General features: G+C 46.8%; 1 protein-coding gene across 2 annotated transcripts in view; it reads left to right on the top strand.

Annotated features, from left to right (window-relative positions):
* Nucleotides 1-14,439, top strand: part of TBC1D22B (TBC1 domain family member 22B) — a 76,577-nt gene extending 62,138 nt beyond the window's left edge. The window contains exons 11-14 of one of the 2 annotated variants that reach the window (XM_080666479.1): nucleotides 803-930; nucleotides 1,214-1,309; nucleotides 12,330-12,396; nucleotides 12,521-14,434. In XM_080666479.1, coding sequence (XP_080522605.1) covers nucleotides 803-930; nucleotides 1,214-1,309; nucleotides 12,330-12,396; nucleotides 12,521-12,702 — 473 coding nt within the window. In that variant the 3' untranslated portion in view covers nucleotides 12,703-14,434. Of the gene's footprint in view, nucleotides 1-802; nucleotides 931-1,213; nucleotides 1,310-12,329; nucleotides 12,397-12,520 lie in introns of both variants that reach the window. The other variant, XM_080666478.1, reaches the window with a different exon arrangement.
* Nucleotides 14,440-15,598: the final 1,159 nt, after the last annotated feature.

Genomic DNA, 15,598 nt, shown 5'->3' with positions numbered 1-15,598 from the left:
CCAGAAATAACCATTGTTAATAGTTATTCCTTCAGAAATTAAGTATCACATGCCAGGTGCTACTGTAGTCACTTTTATTTTCTCATTTTATCATCTCGCAAACTTTCTGAGATGTGGGTGATTATCCCCATTTTATAGGTTAGGAAACTGAGGAGGATAGTGGTATAAAAAAATTCTATGACGTATTATTTGAAGGGCTGTCATGGAAAACAGGGATCAGGATTGTTTTGGGGTTGTTCCAGAACACCACATGGATGCCAAGGGTGGGAGTTGGGGGTGCTGGCTTCTGTGGAGTGTGTTGAAACACTTTCTGGTGAATCACTTAACTCCAGTGGAGGGGCTGCCTTTAGTGGAGTCAGCGAGACTCTCTCACTGGCAGGGCCAAGTCCCTGCTGCCTGCCATCTGTCAGGGAGACTGAGGAGGAAATCCTCGCTGGCGGGAGGGGGCCAAGGTGACCCCCGTTCCTTTCCATTCTGCCTCCTCCTCTGCTGAGTGATAAGGTCAACAGCCAAGTGAACCGTGCGTCTCCTGTTTTGTGGCTCAAGCAGCCCTGGGAGGGAAGAAGGGCGCCTCAGCTGTCACTGTGGGATGTAACAGTGGTGCTGAGTTACCTGTCAGTGCTGCTGTGTGTGAGACGGTGGAACCAAACATAAAGGACAGTTGGCCGCCAGTGTGACGCTCTGCCTGGCTTCCCCAGGGGAGGGGTGAAAAGAAATGGAAATTGCCTTCTTGGCTCCTGGACTTTTCTAGGATCTGACCCCCCAGGTTGTGCCCCGTGTCCAATGACACTTCCTGTTTCAGAGCAGGTACATAATCACTTCAGGCGGTACGAGGTGGAATACCTACAGTTTGCCTTTCGTTGGATGAACAACCTGCTTATGCGGGAGCTTCCCCTTCGCTGCACCATCCGCCTGTGGGACACATACCAGGTATGAAGAGATCCCCTCCCTCTCCACGCCAGACTGTCCCCGAGGCGCCTCTCCCGGCCTGGGGTGGAGTGTAGCTGCTCAGGAGTCCCCACCTCCTTTCTGCTTCTGGGTCTGCCTAAGCCTCACAGGCAGGGCCTCTGCTCAGTCTTTTCAGGCCTCCGTTTGCCCAGCCATGAAAGAGGGCCGTGCTGCGTTCCCACCTTACGGGCGGGCTGGACCCGAGAGGACTAGCGCCAGCTCCTGTCAGGGCTTGGAGACCTAACTCTGTTCTTTGCCTTCCCAGTCTGAACCAGAGGGGTTCTCCCACTTCCATCTCTACGTGTGTGCAGCTTTCTTGATCAAGTGGAGGAAAGAGATCTTGGATGAGGAGGACTTCCAGGTGAGTGGACAGGCGCTCGGCCTGGGCTGGGGCTGGGCGTCAGGAGGGAGCTTCCCATCAGTGGGGCTGGACAGGCAGAAGGTGCCCCAGCAGGTGCCTGGCTGGGAAGGGGAAATGGGAAGAGGTGCTCAGAAGAGATTGCCTCTCCCAGTTGGCAGCAGTCATAGGGGCCCAGCACCCTTCAGTATGAAAGGGTCTTAGTGCCAGAAAGGCTGCTGCAGACCTGCTGGGCAGGCCTAGGAGACCTCATTCAGTCCCTGACAGGCATTTGTTCACTGCCTGCCACGTGCTAGGCACTGCTGAAGGCATAGGATACATTGGAAAGTAAAACAGACATCTCTGTTCTCATGGAGCTTACATACTAGTTGGGAGAGACAATAAACACAAGCAGAGTAAGTTAAAAAGAATGTTAGAGGGTGAAAAGATAAATTTTTCTAATGTAGAGCAGGATGCAGGGGTTATTGGGTAGTGGGGAAGGGGTAGGTTGCACTTTCAAGTTAAGTTGTCAGGATAGGGTCACATTTGAGCAAAGGCTTGGGAAGGGGAGGGAGCCAGCCATATGATCATCTGGGGAGGAGTATCCAGGCAGAGGGAACAGCCATTGCAAAGGCCTTCAAGCAGTGCATGCCTGCAGTTGAAGGAATTAGGGTGGTGGCGGGGGGTTGGGGAGGCCTGGAGCACAGTGATCCAGGGGAAGAGTCGGCAGAGGTGAGGCCAAGGAACTCACAAGGGATAGATCACAGAGGACTTTGTAGACACTGTAGGACTATGGCTTTTTCTCTGAGTGGAAGGGGAGCCGTAAGAAGGTCTTGAGCAGACAAGGGACATGATCACTCAAGGGATCGCTCTGGCTTCTCTGTGACTGTGGGCGTGGGCGAGGGTGGGGGCAGGAGACCACCCAGGAGGCCATGGTGGTCCTCCAGGTGAGACATGAGGGTGGTATGGACCTGGATGGTGGCAGTGAAGGTGTGACAAGTGGCTAGAACTTGGATATATTTCGCAAGTAGAGCCAACAGGGATTCCTGATGAATCAGGTGTAAAGTATAACAGAAAGGATGAGTCAGTTTAACTGCACACTTTATGAGAAGGCGGCAGGGAGCAGGTTTTCGGAGGAAGATCTGGAGTCCAGTTTTGGACATGTTAAATTTTAACTACTGTTAGACATCCAGATGGAGATGTAGGATAGACAGATCAATCCATGAGTCTGTACTAGACATGTATGTTTAGCAGCCTTCGGCTAGAAGGCCTGAAAGCCAGGATGGTGGGTGCGAGCCTAAGGAAGTGAATGTGGACAGAGGAGAGATGAGGACCAGGTCTTTTGCACACTCTCCTACACCAGGAGGCCAGGGAGAAAGGGTGGGCGGAGCAAAGGAGGGAGAGTGGATGACCAGTGAGGGCAGCGGCCTGGAAGCCTTGGGTACAGGGCAGATGTGAGGTGGTGGGATGCTGGCAGCTGCTCCAAGAGGCTTGGGGACTGACAAGAGATTGACAGGCTCTGAGGTCCGCAGAGGAAAGGCCTGGAGGTTTTCATGGTCGTTATCTCTGGGGACAGTAGTGGGCTTTTGTTTTTCTGCTTTGTACATCTCTGAACAGAAGGTTATTTTTTTCCAAATGGGCATCTATTTCTTCCAAAAGCAGGGGAAGAAAGCCAGAGAGGGCTGAGTGCTTTTCTAAGGTCTAATTACTAACTGAGGTGTTGAGTTCTCAAGAGCAGAGCGTTGCCATGTGCTCCCAAGCAGGCCCGCTCTAATTGGTATTAGGTGGCCAAAGAGCAGGAACCTGCCCAGCAGATAGATGGAAAGACAGGACCCGACTTGCCCAAAAGGACTTTGGAAGAAAAAGGAAAGAGCAGCTTCTGTGAGTAGATGCCAGCTGTGGTGCCAAGGCTACAGGCAGCTGATAAAGAGCCACAGCTCCTGCCAGCAGGCAGCATATGTGGCGTCCGGGATAAATGAGCACCAGGGGCTGCAGTGGCCGTGCGCTGGGTGAGCTCTCAATTTTGATAATGTGGTTGAAGTGGAGCAGGATATCGGGAGCATGGGATCTAATTTAGTTATCCTGAGCCAGGCTCAGAGGCCTTGTCACATGTGATAAAAGCGCTTCCCAGATTAGCCCGGGGGCTGGAGAGGATTCCTGGAACGGCTGTTAGTGATTCACAGTATCGAGAGAGCACAGGGTAATAGTCTATGACTTTGAAACTGTGTTAGACACAGAGATGTTCTTTCCTGGGTAGCCTATTCGATTATCTGATGGATTTGAGGTCTTTCTGCAACAACCCTCAGAATAACAATGGAGCTTTTGTCTGCTGCTGTGTTAACACTCAATTCTACTCGGAGAGGAGTCCCACCTCTTTCTTTTAGACCAAATAGAACAGGTGATGGAACTAGATAGTCTGCACAGTTCCTCCCAGCCCCACAATTCTATAATTCTGTGAATAATAAAAGAAAATGTGGGTCTGACTGCGTTAGGATAGACAGGAGGTATCCTTAGGAGACAAGCATGGTGCAGAGCACAAGAGCATTGTGTCAAATAGTGAGACCCTGGCCCATGACCTCTGTAGAGAATAGGGCTGCCTGTAGTTAAATCACTGCAGGGGATGCTCTGTCGATGAACACAGGCATCCCAGAGAGCCAATGGGCCTAACCTGGGAGGGAAGTTTTAGGGCAACAGCTGCAGTGACTCGAAAGGAAACCAGATGAGGTCACTGCGGAGGTAAAAGTTCAAGTTGTGGCGGTTTCAGCAGACCAGCCCTTTGTCACCCTTAGAGAGCAGGGAGGGAGCCGGCGGGAGGAGTGCCAGTGCAGGGCGTCTAGAACAGCACTAAGCCACAGTCTCTGGAGCTGGTCTACTTAGGTCAAGTCTTAGCTCTGCCCTTTTTCTAGGTATGCAACCTTAAGAAGTTAATTGGTGTTCGATACCTCAGTTTTCTTACCTGTAAAACGGGGATAAGAGTACCTGCCTCCTAGGGCTATTATGAGGATTATACAAAGTAATGCACATGACGTGGGTAGAATGGTGTGCTGCGCATATAGCCCTCCAAACAGTGAGCTTACTGTCATTATCACTGGTCCCTGCAGTGTTCTCCTGAGTCTGGGAGCAGTGAGGCAAGACAGAGTTTAGCACCCAAGTCTGAGTGCTTTTTAACTTACCTGAGTAAACAGGCTCTGCTAATCCTGGGTGAACAAATGGGGCTGGAGAGGAGGTGCCAGAGGGTGCAGGGGGAGTGGCTATGACCATGGGAAAGAGAATGAGCAGGTCCCCGACAGCATTGGCATATGTGCGAGATCCTCTATTTGACTTGCTCCATCGATGACGGGCCCACTGACACTGGGAGGACTGAATGTAGTAGAGCAAGTCCATGTTCAAGCGAGCAAGGCAAGATCACAGTGGCCGAAGCCTTCACGCCCACCATCCTCACTGCAACATGGCCACCGTTATTGGCCTGTCCATCAGGGTCATCCAGGCCCATCAAGGTCAAAATCCTGGATCTCTTCCCCGGTGTTTCAAGATGCACATTACCCAGGGACCCATGCCTCTGAGCATGCAGTGAATAAGAAGTGTACGGATAAGGGGCAGGTGGAGCTGCCATCGAGAATGGCCACTTGTTGGAGGTCATAAGTTAGTGTCTATTGGTCTGCTCCAGAGCTGGCTTTTAGTCCCCAGCCCCACCCAGGACTCATCACCTTGTTTTCTTGAATCAGTGATGAAGAGAAACTAACACTTTGTATTTTGTAATAAATCCCTTATATATATATATATATATATATATATATATATATATATATATATATACACACACACATATACAGATATATATATATATTTTAAAAGATTTGTACAGAATAGAGTAACCTCCAGGTGCCTGGAAACGATTTGGCTATAACACTGTATCCACTGGTCACCCTACAGTCTAAAAGTCATCTCGGGACAGTATGTGGGAGAGACCGAAGAGCAGGATACCCCACAGAGATGTCAGGGCAGGTGTCTCAGAACTGACTTCAAGGGGACTCCAAGGACCAATAATCAAAATCCCTCCAACGCTGTAAAACAGGAACTGGCAAGGAAGTGACCTTGGCCTAGCTGATGACTCTAAACCAAAGTAGCAACTGGCCTCAGAATCCTTTCCTTTCATCTTACGGAAAACCTTGGAGAGATTCCCATTCTGAAAATGTCTTTTGTAGGACACAGGTCAGAGTTATTAAATGAAACAGTGCTAAGCCCATGGGATGTTTCAGGCCTAAATGACAACTAAATGTAAATAAAACCCTTGAACCAGATGGCATCCACCCACTACTTCTGCAGGAACTTCTGTTTGGGATCGTGGAATGTTGCCCAAACAGATATCCAGTAAACTACCCGATTGAATCCAGCCCAGAAGAAGGTTGAGAAAGAGCCCTGGGGCTAGTGTGAGAAAGGATGTAAACAGAATAAGCCCTTGAGGGGGACTCCATGGCTTTCTCTGAGGGGAAACTTGCCAAATGCACTGCTAGATACTCTGATGTTGGGGAAACCAGTGGATAAGTTTGGCTCTCACAAAGTTTACATAAAGGACACGTTTTGAACATTGAAACCAGGGGAATTGTTTTGCTACCTCACTGGTTTTCAAAACAGGAAGGATTTGTTTTTAAGTACTTATTTGACTAAGAAAGTATATTTACATGCCTGAATACATTTACAGTTACAAAGTATGTTCCAGTATTGCTAAGTGATTCTTAACACAGTATCTTATTTAATAGTATATATTTTATATGGCCTTAAGGTCTTTTGCTATCAATTATTATACATCCTATCTTTGGTGGTGCTTGGCTTTTACACTGAGTAAAATTAATCAATTATTCAGATTTCTTTCAAGCAGTCTCTGCTATGACTTCTTTTCTTTTTGTTCCTTCTACATTAGGCCCCAGTTCCCTCTCACTCCAAAGCAAGTAGTATGTAGAATAGTGGTTATGAGCACAAGTTCTCACTCATAGATTACCTGGGTTCAGATCCCAGCCCAGGATTACTCTGTCCCTGGGCAAGTTCCTTAACCTCTGTGCATCAATTTCCTCATCTGTAAGATGGGCCTAATATGTATCTCAGAGTGTATGTGACGCTGAAATAAGTTAATACAGAGTACATGTGAAGCATCCACGGCTCTGCCTGGTATGTAGTAAGTGCCTGGCATGTAGTACGTGCTACCATTATAACAATTATTATCCTAGATTTCTCCCTTTTCATCTGCAATTCTTCCATCTATTGAGCATTCTCTAATGGGTTTTCCTTACCAAAGTGCCTTTTCCTTACCAAAGTCTCTTTGCTTATTACCTACTATCCCTTCTCCCTTGGCCCCTTCCTTACCTAATTGTCACCCCCTCTGCCCATCACGGCCCTGATACAGCTCAAATTACTCCTGTGCTGTATTTCTTTTCCTTTGTGATCTGTGGGTTTTCAGCAGGTACCTGAGCCAGAACCTCTTCTACTCTTTCAACCATGTTCAGTTTTTCTCCCGTGAAAGCCGTTGTCCCTTTCCATTAATTTGGAACCGTCTCTGCTGCTTGCCCCACAAGCTGCCTTCTTGTGCAAACAAGTGCAGTGTTTCATCTAAGCATGTCATACTTAGTGCTCCCATGAGCCGGCTTTGTAACAAATCTTCAGTGGTTCCCAGCCCAGGCAGTGTCTCTTCTCTACCTCTAGCTAAAAGCACCTGATTTGTGATTAACACCTTCCCACTGTTACAGCACTACGATGTGAGTGCATGCCTAGGCATGGCCACCAGGTGGCAGAGTGGTTCCTCACACCTAAGCCTCACTGTCCTTGGGGGAGGTGGGGAGTGTTAAACTAGACTCTGGAGGGAGGAATACTGGTAAGGAGTGGAATTATTTCCAGGTTTCTGGAAGGTTTCTAGCAAGGCTAGAAGAATTGGAAATTACTGGTAGCTTTTATCCCAGCGAAGAATAGTGTTCTCTAGAAAGATCATCCCTTTATTGGTTGCTTTTGTTTTATCAATTGTATGTGCATGTAACCACTATAGGAAAATTTAAAATACCAGTATGTAAAAAGAAAAAAATTAGGTACCTGAAATCTTACCACACAAAGGTGATATATTTCCTTCCAGACATTTCATTATGCAAATCTATATGAACAAATACATATTGTATGTATGTAACTGTTAATTAAATCATTTTGTATACTTTGTTCTGTAACCTCTATTTACCACTTTACAAAATATAGTGGTATTCTATAATGTCAAAAAGTATAGATATACATCATTTCCCCAAATTTGTATTTTTTTACACATTACATGAGTACATGCTTGTGCAAAAATTTTGAAAACATGAATAATTTGGCTGCAGGATATTTTGTTTTATGGATTTACCTTCATTTATTTAATGAAAGGTCACTCTCTGTGACATCTAGGGGTTGCCTTCCTTGGGATCTCAAGTGTGCTTTTATTCCATCAAGAGCTTTTTAGTACCTCTAGTGGAACCCTAGACCTGGTTGTCTGTTGGAATCATTGGAGACGTTTGTGAAAAGTGTGGGTTGCCGGATCCCATCCTAAGTCTTTAGAATTCAAAACTCCAGGAATGTGGCTTGGACCCATGTGTTTCTAAGAGTACCTGCATTTGCTTAAGCTCTTACACTGGTTGGATGGCAAGTGGGATGATCACTTGAAGCCCTAAGGGTCTCATTGAGTCTCCAGGCCTCCTGGTGCCTATGTTCTGGGTGAGGATAAGCAAATATCATTCCTTCAGCTCAGGGCTGGTTCGGAGTCAGTGAGGTATGTCCTCAAGAAATAGGATAGTGCCCTAGCCAGTTTGGCTCAGTGGATAGAGCGTCGGCCTGCAGACTGAAGGGTCCCAGTTTCGATTCTGGCCAAGGGCACATGCCTGGGTTGCGGGCTCGATCCTCAGTAGGGGGCGTGCAGGAGGCAGCTGATCAATGATTCTCTCATCATTGATGTTTCTATCTCTCTGTCCCTCTCCCTTTCTCTCTGAAATCAATAAAAATATATTTTTTTTAAAAAAAGAAATAGGATAGCGACTTGGCCTCACCCAGCGAGTTGATTGAAAGTGGGAATGAGATTCTATGCCAACAAAAAGCAATAAAAAAGTTTTCCGATGAATTAATTAAGTTAAAAATTAATATTAGTGCCCTAGCTGGTTTGGCTCAATGGATAGAGCTTCGGCCTGTGGACTGAAGGATCCCAGGTTCAATTCCAGTCAAGGGCACATGCCCAGGTTGCGGACTTGATCCCCAGTGTGGGGCGTGCAGGAGGCAGCCTATCAGGGATTCCCTCTCATCATTGATGTTTTTATCTCTCTCTCCCCTCTCCCTTCCTCTCTGAAATCAATTTTTAAAATATATATTTAAAAAAATAAGTTGGTGGGGAAGAGTATGGGCAGATAGAGAAGCAGGTAGACTGATTGCTTTCTCTTGTTCCTCCTGTGGGTTCACCACCATTTTGACTTAAGGCTTCAAGTTTTCTTCTCAGGTTTGGAGATCTCAGGGACAGAGTTACAATTAACAAAGTTTGTTTAATGATAGTATTCAGTGCTGGTGGAGATCTGGGAAATGAGCATTTTCTGGAATGCGTTTTCTGGATGAGTGTTAAGTACTTTTAAAATATTCATGCCCTCTGACATAGTAATTTCATTCCTAGGACTTTAGCCCAAGAAAATAGTCTAAAATATGGCTTTATGCATAAGGCTGTTCATTATAATTTCATTATAGTGAAAAAAACAGAAATAATCAAGTGCTCAAAACAGGAAGATGTAGAATAAATGATGGTACATCTGCATCATGGAAAATTGTTTGGCCATTGAGAATGTCTACAAGGAGTTCTTAATATTAGAGGAAATGCTTATGATAAATGCTAAATAGATTCAACATTGCATAGAGAAACTATTTCAACTGTGTAAAATGTGCAGAAAAAGGACTGGAAGGAAATATGCCAAAACGTTTCAAAATAGCTTCCTCTTGATTATAAAGTTACAGGTATTTTATTTTCTGCCTTTTTACTTTTTACTAAACAAAACTTCCACAGAATGTATATTAAGACTTTATTGTAAAAATTGAAAACAAAGGGCTTGAAAGATAGAGAAGTATAATGAGAAAGTGGAAGTCTCACTTCCCCAAAAGTAACTACCTAGCCCTCTAAAGTTTATATACACCAATATAGGTTTTCTGAAGTTTTTATACACATATATACATATATAAATTATAAATATATTCTGTTTTCCCAATTACCTAAGTGATACTATATTATACATATTTTCCTACAACTTACTCTTTCTTCCTCCTAAAAATGTCTTAGCTATTTTGCACCTTGGTGCATGGAGTCCTCCTTCATTTGTTATAGGTTCTGCCTTGTATTTCATGATATGGATAGCCACGGTTTATCTAATTATTCCCATACGGAAGGAGACTTCTCTGGTGTCATTCCCGCTATTGGGAGCTGTGATGCAGTGAAGACCTTTATACAGGAGTGTGAATATTTCTTGAAGAAAGGGAACCAGACATAGAGTCCCAGATCAAACACCATGTGTGTTTCTGACTTTGTTATACACAGCCTTTATTTGTTAAGATGATATAAACTGTCCTGTAACCAAAACCTTAGAATAACAGTGGCTTAAAACAAGATAGTTGTTTACTTTTCTTTGACTCACAGTCTAAGTGTAAGCAGCCCAAAGCTAACACGAGGGCTCCAGGCCTCCTCTGGCTTGTTGCTCAACCATCTTCAACACGTGGCTCTAAAACCTTAGGATCTGAGATGACTACTTCCACTCCTGCGTTTATACCCATTTTCTAGGAAGGGGAGAAAGAAGGAAAGTTTAGGGCAGAACCCAGAATTAGTCAGAACTTCATCATATTGGCCATACGTTGCAGTGATGCATGGACAGTATGATAAAGGCAGCTAAGGTTCTATTGCTGAAAGAAGAAATCTCATAAAGACAGGCAAGACCTTTACACTACAAAACATTGCTAAGTCATTGCCTGTGGGTGGGCCATCAGCATTCTGTGCGTTGCCGGGTCGCAGAGCCCAGCCATTTATCTATTTTCTTACTGATATGTAGGCACTCTTTGATTATGGATATTAACCTTCCGTCTTTTACAGGTGTTATGCATATTTCCTTATAGTTAGTTTCTTATACTTTACTAGAGGCCCGGTGCACAAAATTCATGCACGGGGGATGTGTCCCTCGGCCCAGCCTGCACCCTCTCCAATCTGGGACATCCCTCTCACAATTCAGGACTGCTGGCTCCCAACCACTCGCCTGCCTGCCTGCCTGATTGACCCTAACCACTTCTGCCTGCCAGCCTGATCACCCCCTAACCACTCCCCTGCCAGTCTGATTGATGCCTAACTGCTCCCCTGCTGGCCCGATTGCCCCTAACTGCCCTCCCCTGCAGGCCTGGTTGCTCCCAATTGCCCTCCCCTGCTGGCCTGATTGCCCCCACTGCCCTCTTCTGCAGGCCTGGTCCCCCCAACTGCCCTCCCCTGCAGGCCTTGTCCCTCCTAACTGCCCTCCCCTGCAAGCCTGTTCCCCCCCAACTGCCCTCCCCTGCAGGCCTGGTCGCCCCTAACTGCTCTCCCCTCCAGGCCTGGTACCCCCCAACTGCCCTCCCTTGCAGGCCTGGTCGCCCACAACTGCCCTCCCCTGCAGGCCTGGTTCCCCCCAACAACTGCCTTTCCCTGCAGGCCTGATCCCCCACAACTGTCTTCCCCTCCAGGCCTGGTCACCCCCAACTGTCCTCCCCTGCAGGCCTGATCACCCCCAACTCCCCTCCCTTGCAGGCCTGGTCCCTCCCAACTGCCCTCCCCTGCTGGCCTGATCACCCACAACTGCCCTCCCCTGCTGGCCATCTTGTGGCAGCCATCTTGTGTGTTGGAGTGATGGTCAATTTGCATATTACCTCTTTATTATATAGGATTTTTGGTGCCTCTTGACACATTAAGGTTTTTATAATTATACTAGAGGCCCGGTGCACGAAATTCGTGCACTAGGGGTGGGGGGGGTTCCCTCAGCCTGGCCTGTGCCCTTTCACAGTCCAGGACCCCTCGCTCCTTCCTGCCTGCCTGCTTGCTGCTCCCTACCGCTTGGCTCGCTGCTCCTTAGTGCTGCCACGGAGGTTCCTGCCACCTCCGCTGTACTCACCAGCCGTGAGCCCGGCTTCTGGCTGAACGTCGCTCCCCCTGTGGGAGCGCACTGACCACCAGGGGGCAGCTCCTACGTTGAGCATCTGCCCCCTGGTGGTCAGTTCATAGTGACCAGTCATTCCACCGTTCAGTCAATTTGCATATTAAGGTTTTATTATAATAATTATATGTAATCAAATCTCAGTATGTTTATGGCTCTGGGGTTTGTGTCTTGTTACAATTACTTTCATTATCAGAAAAATAACAAGAATATCCAGTTCAGAAAGAGAGACAGAGAAAGAACTTGAAGCAGCAGCAAGAGCATGGGTAACTACCGAGAGAACCTAAAATCTCACATTCATTTTTATTCCAATGTCCTCTTTAATAGCAGTCTCCCTGGAGTTGTTTGAGGGACCTGTGCTTTGAAAACTAATAGAGTTTAGATAGGTGGAGTTTTAAAAGAAGATGGGTGAGGACGGTCTTGGAGAACAGGGCAGAGGAATAGGGTGATTGCAAGTAACATTGTATTGTGAGTAAAATGTCCATGCAGAAGGATATGTAGCAGTCGCCTATACTAACTAGTAAATGTTTTTGGTTTTCTTTTAAAGGAAGCAAATTAAGTTACTAACAAAAGGAAAATGGTTGAGTAAATTAGTATAGCCACATGACAATACTAATATTGAATGTAATCATTTCTGAAGGCTGCATGGAAAAACATGATAATTATAGGTAAAAAAAAAATATATCAAATCCTAATTATGATTACAACTATTTAAAGAAATATGCATGTGAAAAGACTAGTAAGGAATACTTCAAAAATTAGGGAGATGTTTGGATGATTATTTTTCTTTTTTAAATATCCTTATTTACTGTTGTCATTCTCTATTTATAATATTTTTAAAGAGGCAGGTGTTAGTAGATTGGAAAATCAGCAGAGGCTTTTCAATGCTTCCTAGGGCGGGAGGGCCGTGTGCTGCTTGGGAGGAGGGAGGCCCCGCCGGTTAGGATGTGGGACAGAGAAAGAAACCCGTCAGTGCCTGCTGGACCATTGCTCTGTAGTCCCGGGATGAGAAAAGTCCTTTCTTGCATTTCAGGGTCTCCTCATGCTGCTACAAAACCTACCTACGATACACTGGGGCAACGAAGAGATCGGGCTGCTTCTCGCCGAGGCGTACAGGCTCAAGTACATGTTCGCCGATGCCCCCAATCACTACCGTCGATAGGTGCTATCTCCCCATGGGGACCCAGACTGCCCCCATCTCTGATGGCAATCTGATCACTGTGGCCTCTGTGCAAGCCGTGGACTGGACCAGGAACCACTCCTGCTGTAAAAAGCTCACATCCGCCGCCCAGGTCTTAACTTTCTGGCGTGCCTATCCACCACTCCATGTCTCTGGATGGGTCTCCTGGACCACTGTCAGTATTCCATGCCACGTGCATGGGCCAGCTCTGGGAGAGGACTGAAAAAGAGGTACAGGGTTGTCTGCCCCTTTAAAAGAAACTGGAGAAACGAAGGGGAAGGCTCAGGGTCTTAACTTACGTTGGACTTGCTGTCTCTTGCCTCCCAGCCCCAACTGATATTGTTGCTTTTTGTGACATAGTTTGATTTGATCACAGGTCAGAAACGCCTTATGTTTTCAAAATACTCCTAGCCCCTCTCCCCTGTCCACAGTTCCTAGCCCTTTACCTGCTGCCCTGGTCTGAGCCAGTGAGGGGCAGCTTTTTAAGACCATTGTTCTCAGATGGAGGAGACACTGATGCTTATAACTCTGGGAAGAGCCTGTACCCAAGGGCTAGGGATTTTTTTCCTTTTCTCACTACTATGTGAGCGTGCGTTTGTGTTCATGGGTGGGTATGCCCACTCAACATTTAGTTACCTATCTGAATTTCTTTGTCCAGACTAGCCCATCACACCAGCTGGGAAAGGCCCCAGCAACCACGTGTTAAGCGTCCCTTGAGAACGACAGGGCAGGGGAGGAAGAAGGGTCTTTTTACCTCTCCAAATCCTTTTCCTTGATGACCCACTCCAAGATATTATGTGTAAATTGTGTTATTATGTATATGGGTAAAGATGTACAAATATATGTCCTCTTTGTAGCAGATATGATTTTATATTTATAATGCGCATCAACTTGTGAAAGCAATCTGGGTCACTAGCGCAGGTGAAGTTGCCAGCAGGTTGGTTTCTGGATGCCCTCCTGTGCGGGAGGGAGTGAGTGGGATCTGCTAGAGTGGGCTGTGCTGAGCAGATGGAGCTGCTTTGAAACCAGAGGCAGCCATGCCGAGCATCAGTGTCTCAGTTGTTTCCCCTCCCTCTGCCCCACCTCCCCGGCCCTGGGGGAGCCTCTGCCTTGCTCCTTCCTGCCTTCAGTCAGAGCTCCCCCTCTTCACCCCTAGCCTCCCAGAGAGGACCACAGAGGCAGAAGCCCTTCTGCATGTTTTTAGCCCCTGCCTTTCCCCCAGAATGGGGGAGGGCTTTTGTTTTTACATTTGTAAGTCAGCATTGTATTCAGGACAGAAGCTGTGACTGACTGTCAGTGCCAAGGAAAGGGGTTTCCTGTGTCCCTGGGGTTTTGGGCTCTTCTCAGAGAGAGGCATTTGGTGTCCCCACCATTGCAATCACATCCCACCCAGCTCATGAGATGTGTGACCCCAGTTCCATGTTTGGTGTTTGGTAGTGGAGAAGTGGGGGGGGGGGGTGGCACGCAGCTGTCATCTTGGGAAGCCAAGCAGTGTCCCAGTGGGTGACACCCTGGTGTCTGCCAGCAGAGCCACCCACAGGCACCTTGTTTCTCATCTGGAGCTGTTTCTCAGGCATTCTTCCTAACCCTGCGCCCTCCCCGCAGTGTGCCTCAGTCCCCTCCGCAGAGCGGGCCCGGGGCCCAGCCTCAGCTGGACTGAAGAAAGACACTTATGTTCCCAAGTGGTGGTTTTATTTTTTTAGTTTTTATGTTTGTATGGGAAATCGTGGGTAAAGTGAAAGAATTGTAAATAAAGAGTGGATTTCCTCCTCCGCTGCTGATTTTTCTTCCGTGGATTTGTGTAACCTGGAACCTAAGGAGTCCCCTTTTCTAGGTTTTTTTCCTGTTGATACTAGTAAGTGGGGGGATGAGCCTTCTGTAAGGCAGGCAGGGGACATTAGCAGGCCCACTGTGCCCCGCCTCAGGGAAGGACGCTGGAAACAGACTGAGTGGTAACGTGGCTCCTAACGGCTGATAGAGCACCTCGCCATGTGCCAAACACGGGGACAAGCACTTTACGTGGACTAACTTGCCCGAAAGGAGTTAACTTGTCCATCAAACAGTGTTTTCCCACCAAACCATTCAGAACTAAAATGTGTTCAAAGACTGGCCCTCCACTTAGGGTCTTCATTAAGGTTTCTTCTTTTTTGGTTGTTGGTTGGTTTTTCTCTTAGTAACCTGATTCCAGAAAGTCAGCTGACTGCGTCCTAACATACAGTATAGATTGGAATAGTTTCTTCACCTGGAACTTCTTCCTAGGGCTCGTTTGAGAGTGTTTCTTGGTTTCAGTCATTAGGACTAAATTCAGCTATATGTAACAAAAGCCAAAAATAACTGGTTTAGCCCAGCCAGTGTTGCTCAGTGGTTGAGCATCAACCTATGAACCAGGAGGTCACGGTTCGATTCCCTGTCGGGGCACATGCCCAGGTTGCAGGCTTGATCCCCAGTAGGTGCTATGTAGGAGGCAGCCAATCAGTGATTCTCTCTTATCTTTGATGTTTCTATCTCTCCCTGTCCCTTCCTCTCTGAAATCAATAAACATATATTTTAAAAAATAAATAACTGGCTTGCACAACATGGGAATTCTCCCTCGCGTAAAAGTCCAAAAGTAGGCAACCCAGGGTCATGTGATGAATCTGTTTCACAAAGCCTTTAGGAACCTGGACTTCTCTCAGTCTTCATAGTCAAGATGACAAACTAACACTCTAGCTACTGCATCCACTTTCCAAGAGACAGGATGGATTAAAGAAGGGACAAAGAAAGAAACATAAGAAATGTGCCAGTAGTGTTTTAAGGAAGGTTCCAGAAAGGTACCCCATAATAACTCCTCTTAAGACTCACAGGTCAAAACTCAATCCCATGATAGGTCACCCCTAGTTGCAAGGGAGGTTGGGGGATTAGTCAATTCAAGCAGTCATGTACCTGGCTCAA

Source organism: Plecotus auritus, assembly GCF_963455305.1.
Source record: "Plecotus auritus genome assembly, chromosome: 4".
In the NCBI taxonomy this organism is placed as follows: Eukaryota; Metazoa; Chordata; class Mammalia; order Chiroptera; family Vespertilionidae; genus Plecotus; species Plecotus auritus.
Note: the sequence above shows the minus strand (reverse complement) of the source record. Positions and strands in the feature narration are given on the sequence as shown.